The sequence below is a fragment of the Elephantulus edwardii genome, unplaced genomic scaffold (genome assembly GCF_000299155.1).
Source record: "Elephantulus edwardii isolate Elephantulus edwardi_28Jun2011 unplaced genomic scaffold, EleEdw1.0 scaffold00107, whole genome shotgun sequence".
Lineage (NCBI taxonomy): Eukaryota > Metazoa > Chordata > Mammalia > Macroscelidea > Macroscelididae > Elephantulus > Elephantulus edwardii.
In genome coordinates, this window is record NW_006399857.1 from 12067196 (window position 1) to 12076642 (window position 9447).

General features: G+C 37.0%; 1 protein-coding gene across 1 annotated transcript in view; it reads right to left on the reverse strand.

The window, feature by feature from the left end:
• LOC102854568 (trans-2,3-enoyl-CoA reductase-like) overlaps positions 1-9447 on the reverse strand; it is a 222369-nt gene that overhangs the window by 24678 nt on the left and 188244 nt on the right. Inside the window, exon 8 of the mRNA XM_006891969.1 lies at positions 8725-8768. Within this exon, the coding sequence (XP_006892031.1) occupies positions 8725-8768 (44 nt within the window). The remainder of the gene's footprint in view (positions 1-8724; positions 8769-9447) is intronic.

Consider the following 9447-nt stretch of genomic DNA (forward strand, 5'->3'; position numbering starts at 1 on the left):
GGCCAGCGCAGGAGGGGAAGACCCTCTTTGAGGTGGATTGGTTCAGTGACTGGTGTAATCGGGCTGGGTGTGTCAGAGGCAATAAGATTGGCACAGGATAGAGCAGGGTTTAGGGCTGTTGTACATAGGGTCGCTATGAGTCGCAAACGACTCGACAGCACATAACAACAATAACAATATTCTCCTGCTCTGTTCACAGAACAGCATCTTGGTCTATGTATAGATTTTTCATGAGCATGATTAAGTGTTCTAGGATTCCCATTCTTCTCAATGTTAGCCGCAACTTGTTATGATCCATATAGTCAAATGCCTTTGCATAGTCAATAAAGTATGAAAACACATTCTTCTGGTATTTTTTTACTTATAGCCTGGATCCATCTAACATCAGGAATGATATGCCAGGTGTCATAGCTTCTTCTAAATCCTGTTTGAACTTCTTCCTGTTACCTGTGTACTCTTCTAATAATTTTTTCATGATCTTCAGCAGTTTTTTTCTATGCATGGGATATTAATTATATTGTTTGAAAGTTTTCTCATTCTGTTGGATCACCTTTTCTGGGGGGAATGGGATCAAATGTAGACAGCCAGACAGCTATCCTCCAAATTTTCTGACAGATTGATGAATCACATCCAGGGCCACATCCGTTAATTGAAACAAATCACTTGGTATCCTATCAATTTCTGGCGCCTTATATTTTTACAGTGCAGCTTAACCCTCCTCCTTCATTACTATTTACTCCTGCTGACATTGTTTCAGTGTCAGCTGTTTGGTACAGCAACTCTGTGTATTCCCTTCATATTTTTGTGATGCTTCCTGAGTCATTCAATATATTGCTCATAACACCTTTTAATATTGTGACTTAATGCTTAAATTGTTATTCAATTCACTCAGCTTGAGCAATGAAGAATAAGTTCTTCTCTTTTTATTCTCCAATTCAGGCTTTCTACACTTTCCATATTATAATGGAAGCTGCCCTTTTAAATTTTCTGTTCACCTCTTTTAATTAAGCATGTTTTCCCTTTGTTTTGGCTTTTCAATGCTTTAGTAAATTTTCAGAATCTCTTCTGATACTCATTTCAATTTTTTTTCTTTTTCCTCTTACTTTGTAATGAACTTTTACTCTCTTCATAGATGATGTCCTTGGTATCATTTAAGTACTCACCGTGTCTTATTTATTGATCAAACCTGTTCTCAAGATGGTTTTGTAAATCAAATGTGATAGATTCTAGATAATATTTTGGTTCTTTTTTTTCTGCTTCTAGTTTATTTGCAAAACTCGAGCAAATTCTTCCAATTTCCCTTACCCCCTCATCAAATTGTATGACCCAATTATTAATCCTCCCTCTTCCCCTGAACATCCCCATCCCTCTGCTTCCAGCATCTCCCCTCCTGGTTCCTTATACTCATTCTACAATAACAGTTTTCTACAATATTTATCCTTGTGGGACTGAGTTAGTTCCCTTAGCATAATGCTTTCCAGTCTCTCCCAAGTTAGGTAATAATTTACAAAATTTTTGCTCCTGTGTGCTGCATAGTATTCCATTGAGTGCATGTACTATAATCTCTCAATCCATTTGTTTGTGGTTGGACATTTGGGCTGTTTCCATGTTCTTGCAATGGTGCATAATCCTGCTATCAACATTGGTGTACAAATCTCACACAACCCTGCTTCCTGAAACTGAAGAGGACCTGAAGCGCCTGCTTCAGAGTGTCAAGGACTGCAGCCTACAATATGGATTGAGGCTCAATGTCAAGAAGACAAAGATTCCCACCACTGGACCAACTGACAGCATCAGGATGGATGGTGAAGAGATTGAGATTGTACACAGCTTTAGTTTGCTTGGCTCCATAATCAACAGTCTTGACACCAGCAGCCAGGAAATTAAAAGGTGCATTGCCATGGGAAAGTCTGCTGTTAGGGACCTCTCCAAAGTGCTGAAGAGCAATGGTGTCTCTCTGGAGACTAAGCTGCGTCTGATGCAGGCTTTGGTCTTCCAAATCACTTGTTATGCATCAGAGGGTTGGACAATGATCAAGGAGGATAAAAGGAGAATTGATGCCTTTGAGCTGTGGTGCTGGAGAAGAGTATTGAGAATACCATGGACTGCTAGGAAAACAAACAGATTTGTCCTGGAAAGGGTTAAACCGGGTGGCTCCTTGGAGGCAAGGACTCTGAGGCTCCGTCTAACATACTTTGGACATGTTGTGGGGAGAGACCGGTCCTTAGAGAGGGACATCATGCTTGGGAGGGTGGAGGGACAGCGCAGGAGAGGAAGGCCCTCTATGAGGTGGATTGATTCAGTGACTGGGATAACCGGGATGGGAGTGTCAGAGACAGTGCGATTGGCACAGGACAGAGCGGAGTTTAGGGCTGTTGTACATAGGGTCGCTATGAGTTGCAGGTGACTCGACGGCACATAACAACAACAACAACATATTCAAAGTAGTGGACGAGCTGGGTCATATGGAATTTCTCTTTAGCTTTTTGAGGAAGTGCCAAACTGCCTTCCAGAATGGTTGCACTATTTTACAACCCAACCAACAATGAATAGGAGTTCCTTTCTTGCCACATCCTCTCCAAAGTCTATTACTTGCTACCCTGTTAAACTTCGCCACTATTATTGGAGTGAGTTTTTATTTCTATCTGTCTTATTGCCAGTGATTTGGAGAATTTCTTCTTGTAGCCAGATCTCAAAAGAACCTCATATCCTTGATGTCATCTAACAACTCACCTGGACTTCAGTCATTATTATTGTTGACTGTTCCATTCTATTTTTGAGATCGTCTCTAAACTCATGTGGTTATACTCAAGATGGCACTTTGTTTTGTGAATATGTTAAGATATTTTCAGCTTCATGTTGCAGTTTTACATAAGCAATTAAAAGTCTATTCTGTCGTTGAGTCCTATCTTTTTCATAACTGATGACACTGAGCTTAACTACACACGTTATTGATTTGATGTTGGAATAAATTAAATATATTAATATCTATTTTTTATTTTGTGGTTCAGCTCATCATCACAACCTCTGGACTATCTATTTTTAAAAATATTTTAAATGATGCAAGTCTTGTAAAATATTTTGTAATATGAGCATGTACACAAAAAGAAAGTGCCATACCGAGTGAAACACTATAAACAAAAAAAACCCAAAATCATTGCAATAGAGTAAATTTTTACTAACACAAAACCTCCATTGAGTTCCGCCTTTTAAAATATTAATCAGAAGAGATTGTCCCTATAAACAAATTCTAGGTTCCAATTGATCAACTTTTCTTAGCAGCTCAACATTTAACCTACTAAGCCCTCCATACAATTGTGTAGGTTTTACCAAAATGAATATGACTCATAGTAACTCTATGAATCCAGATCTGAGGCCTCTCCTATCATATGACATCTTTATAATTTCTGACAAACTAGAGACCATTGCAGCAGTCACTATGTCAATACATCTGGTTGAAGGTCTTCCTCTCTTTAATTGACCCTCTACATTTCCAGGTATGATGTCCTTTAAAAAACAAAAAAAAGTTCTTCCTAATATCATGCCTAAAATATGTGAGATGAAGCCTTATTATCTTTGCCTTTAAGAAGCATTCTAGCTATACATTTTTACATTGTATAATCAATACTTCTCACCAACACACCAACTGTTGTTGTTAGGTACCGTTGAGCAAAGCAATCCTATTAACAAAAGGTCTGAACCATTACCCCTATCTTGTGCCATACTCAAAATCTCTGACACACTCAAACCCCATTTCTGTAATCACTGTTTGAATCCCCTGTTGAGGGTTTTCCTTTACTTTTCTGTCACTCTACATTTCCAGGTATGTTGTCCCTCTCAAAGAAATAGCCTCACCCAGCAATATGTCCAAAATATGTGAAACAAAACTTTATCTTCTTTGTCTCCAATGAACACATTGCTGCACCTTCTCCAAGACATATCTGTTATTTTAACAATTCATGGGATATTCAGAACTCTTCTCCAATTCCTCAGTTCAAAGACACAAATTACTTTCTATCATATTTATTTATTGTCAAAATGGAAAAAAGATTGCAACACATCAACTAAAAATCATTAATTCTTCTTCAATGTCAGCCACAACTTACCATTATGCACACAGTTAAATGTCTTTACATTGTTTATAAAACACAAATAGACATTCTTCTGGCATTCCTCACTTTCAGCCAGGATCCATCTTACATAGTTAATGATATCCCTGGCGCCATCACTGTTAATTCAATTAAGATGAAGTCTTTGAAAATTTCAATCTTTTATCTATCTATCTATCTATCTATCTATCTATCTATCTATCTATCTATTATCTATCTATCTATCATCTATCTATCTCTGTATCTCTCTATCTATCTATCTATCTATCTATCTATCTATCTATCTATCTATCATAATGTTGCCTGTTGGTCCAGTGATAAAGATTTTGTTTTCTTGACTGTGAGATGCAATCCATATTGAAGGCTGTAGTGTTTAAATTTCTGCACCAAGTGCTTCAATCCTTCTCACAGTCAAAAAGTTAGATTGTATCATCTTAATAAGGAAGATTATTGATGAATCTTCCCCCAAACCTGATGTTACATTCTTGAATAGCTCTCAAGTAGCTTCTCAAATAATTTGTTTAGCATACTGATTAAATAGGCATAGGGAAAGAATACATCCCCGACACACTCTTTTTCTAATTTTAAACTATGTAGCATACATTGTACAGCCAGAAAGTGCAATCAGAGTTCTCCTTGGAGGTAAAGATGTTATATCTTTGCCTCTTATACTTTGAGCACATTGCTAGAAGAGGTTATACATTGGAGAGAGACATAATGTTTGGAAAAGCAGAGGGAAGGTGAAAGAGGAAGACCATCAAACAGGTATATTGACAAAGTGACTGCAGCATTGAGCTTGAGTGTGCCAGAGTTTGTGAGGATGGCACAGAGTAAGACAGGGTTCACATCTGTTGTTCATAGGTTTGTTATGAGTCAAACTTACTGTGAAGGCCCTTAACAAAAACTAGATTTTGAATCTGAGTAAAATTAAAGCATTACATTTTCAATCTGTTCTCCATCTGTCATTATATTGCTTATTGGTCCAGTGGTAAGGATGATTTTGATGTAGTATGCTGTAGTTTTGATATTCCTTAGTAAGGTCCTCAAGTACACTTTCTTTTCTGCAAGTAAAGTTGTGTCATCTGCAAAAAGAAAGCAGTTAATGTGTCTTTCTCCAACATAATGCCACATTATTGTTTATATAGTCCAGTTTCTGGAATGGTTTGCTCAGCATATAGATTCAATGAGCATGGGGAAAAAACACAACCTTACACACACCTTTCATGATATTATTCAGTCTTTGATCAGTCTGTTCAGTTAACTGCTTCTTGATTTATGTGTAGATTAAGAATGTGCAAAATTAAGCATTATGATTTTCTCTTTCTTTGGTTAGATTTTAGGGTATTTGGTCTTTTTGTTTTCTTTCCCCCCCATTACAATTAGGAGTTCAATTACCACTGCTATGGTCATTGTTTAGTCAAACTAGTACCTAAGTAAAACTCTGGTTGCAATTATTTTAAGACAGATTTATTTGTTCTTTTAAAAGTCCATGGGTTATACCGCATTGTTTACCAGCTCCACAATTTAAAAGTATTTATTGTTCTTTGATCTTCCTTACTTATTTTTTAAACTTCATCTCACTTATTTTGGGCGTATTATAAGGAGGGACCAGTCCCTGGAGAGGGACATCATGCTTGGGAGGATGGAGGGACAGCACAGGAGAGGAAGGCCCTCTATGAGGTGGATTGATTCAGTGACTGGGATAATTGGAATGGGAGTGTCAGAGACAGTGCGATTGGCACAGGACAGAGTGGAGTTTAGGGCTGTTGTACATAGGGTCGCTATGAGTCGCAAGTGACTCGACGGCACACAACAACACAATAACAACATAAGGAGAAACTAGTCTTTATAAAGAGACATCATGCTGGTAAAGGTAGAGAACCTGAAAAAGAGAGGAAAACACTCAATGAGATAGATTAACAGAGTTAATACCACAATGCGCAGGAAGATGACAGATGTGAGAATGTTATTGACAGTGTTATTGTGAGTCTTTATCCATTTGATAGCATCTAACAACAACAATAACATGGTAATTGTAGTTGCTTCTTTTAATTCAACCATAATAGTCATGGTTAATCAATTTTTGCACAAAGAAATAATAATCATAGACTATTATGATTGCATTAATAAAGTACTATTACATTATTTTTGGATAATTTTATTAAAATGGTTTTTAAGTGATAAATTAAGGGAGTAAACCAAAGCTATGAAAGATGATTTCTATTTGTGTTATTATTTATATAAAATGTTTCAAAATATTTAAGATAAAAGTAAAATTATAATTAATGAGTCCATATAAAGGCAAAAAAATTTTAAGTGTTCAACATGAATAAATGTATTATTCATTATTTAATACCTTGTAATTAATATACTAAAATAAGTGTTAAAATGTAATACTTTTTTTAAAAAAATTATAATTTCTATGAGAAGTATTCAGAGAAGTAGGGGGTAAAGATGCTACTACACAACAAGTACTGGTCGTTGTTGTGTGCCATTGACTTAGAAGTGACTCACAGCTGACCTCCAGCAGGTTTTCAGAGACTCTAAATCACATAGGAAGAAATTGCTCATCTTTTTCTCATGGAACAGTGGTGAGTTCAACTTATGTGCCTTTAGAATGGCAATGAAAATCCTTACCACCAGGCCACAAAACCTGAGTAGACTCTTGATAATAGATATGTATGACTTTGGAATATTGCTTTTCTCTCATTAATCATTTGTGACCTCTTCTAAGAGCAAATTGTATTTCTGGTAGTACTCTATCAGTGTATTATTCCAATAGTTTTTGGATGATCTTCAGCAGGATTTTGTTTGTATGTGGTGTTTGTGATATCATTTGATAATTTTTTTTAATCTATTAGATCACCTTTTTTTAAAAATGGAAATAAACATGATGTTTCCAGTTAGTTGACCAGTTGATTGTCCTTCATATTTCTTGGCACAGCCTGGTCAGCACAGTCCAGGGATGCATCTGTTTGTTGAAATACATCAATTGATATTCCATCAGTTCCTGGGGCATTGTTTTTGGCTAGTACCTTCAGAGTAGCTTGAACTTTCTCTTTCATCACCAATATCTTGTAGGCATATGCCATTTCATGAAATTCTACTGTGTCAGGGATATTATTTTAGAGGCCATATGGACATTGGCTGAAAGCAGAGAATATCTGTCTGTCTTTAATTGAATATGCAAAGGCATTTCACAGTGTGGATTACAACAAATTGTGGCTAACCTTGAGCAGAATTGGAATCCCAGAATACCTGATTATGCTCGTGCGAAACTTAGACTAGTAGGCAGTCATTAGAACAGAGCAAGGTAACATTGCATAGTTCAAAATCAGGAAGGGATAGTATCAGAGATGAGTCCTGTCTCCATACCTTTTCAATGCATATGTGGAACAGATCATTTGAGAGCTTGGACTGTATGAGAAGAATTTGGCATCAGGGTTGGAGGAAGATCATCAATAACATGTGTCATGCCGATGGCACAATCTCGTTTGTTGAGATTGAGAAAGGCCTGAAGTATTTACCGAAGAGGGTCAAAGACTGTAGCATACAATATGGATTGAAGCTCAATAACAATAAAACGAAGGTTCTCACCACTGGGCCAACTGGCAGCACCATCCATGATAGAGGGAGAAGAGATTGTGATTATTAACAATTTCATCTTGCTTGGTTCCACAATCAACAGTCAGGAAATCAAGGCAAACTATATTAGGGAAATCTACTGTCAGGGACCTCTCCAAAGTCTTAAAGAACAATGATGTCAGTCTAGAGACTAAGGTGTGTCTGATTTAGGCCATGATTCTCACAATTACCTGTTATGTATTGAGAGCTGAACAATGACTAAGGATGGTAGAAGAATAATTGATGCCTTTCAGTTATGGTATTGAAGAGTACCATGGACTGTCACGATAACAAAGAGGTCTATTCTGGAGAGATTGAAACCAACTTGTTCACTGGAGGCAAGAATTTTTAAGCTCCTTGCCAAATATTTTGGGCATGTTTCCAAAAGGAACTAGTCTTTGGAGAAGGACATAATGCTTGGAAGTGTAGAGGATCAGCTCAGGAGAGGAAGACCTTGGATTAGATGGATTGACACAGTGCTTGTGGCTATAAGTTCACGTGAATCAGAGATTGTGAGGGTGACTTAAGACAGGGCAAGGTTCAGAACCATTGTTCATAGGGACACTATAGGTCATAGTGTCCGCAATGTCACTTAACAACAACAATAGTACATTATAGCCATAGGAATTTGTATTGCTAAGCCAAAGGTCACTCTCCTCTGGCAGTTCAAACCATTAGAAGGTGAGCAGGAAAACTCCTTCTGTGTAAATTCCTCCTGTGCTATATCAAATTTGGATGCTCACTGTCAGTTAAATGTCAGTTACATGTTAATTCAAACTCAATGAAAGAGAATGTCATATGAACCAACTCAATGACAGTGGTTTTGGTTTTGATATAACATTATATTTATGATGAAAACACAGATAATACTAGGTTACATTTATAGTCTAAAACTATTGTAATCTCAGTAAATCTTTACGGAAAATCTGTTTTGAGTCTTAATAATACTTAAATAAAATCAAGAATAAAAATTATTAATTATCTTACATACCAGAAAATTGATAGCAGAAATCGTGACTTGTCTGTTTCCAAATGCTAGAAAGTAGGAAAGTAAAATGTAATTTAATAATTTTACTTTAATAGTCAAATCTTCTAAAGAGTTGACAAGTTTAGGTTTTTAACTGCACTTTTAATACACAATTTAAATTATACTTAAAACCCAAAAATGTATTGTTTCCTGTTCTGTTAAATTTTGCTATTCTTACTGGTTGAAATAGTATCTCTTAGTTGTGGCCTTGGAAGAAGGGATTGTATAACAATGAAATAATTGTTCTTTTACTTTTCAAAGAGAAGAGCAAACTGAGAGGAAGGGTGGGCAGGGAGAAAAGTATAACAATGTTGTTGTTGTTGTTGTTGTTAAGTGCTGTCGAGTCGCGACTCATAGCATCTCTATGTACAACAGCCCTAAACTCCACTCTGTCTTGCGCCAATCGCACTGTCTCTCACACTCCCATCCCAATTATCCCAGGCACTGAATCAATCCACCTCATAGAGGGCCTTCCTCTCCTGCGCTGTCCCCCCACCCTCTCAACCATGATGTCCCTCTCCAAGGACCAGTCTCTCCTCACAACATGTCCAAAGTATGTTAGACTAAGCCTCAGAATCCTTGCCTCCAAGGAGCCACCCGATTTAACACTTTCCAGGACAAATCTGTTTGTTTTCCTAGCAGTCCATGGTATTCTCAATACTCGTCTCCAGCACCACAGCTCAAAGG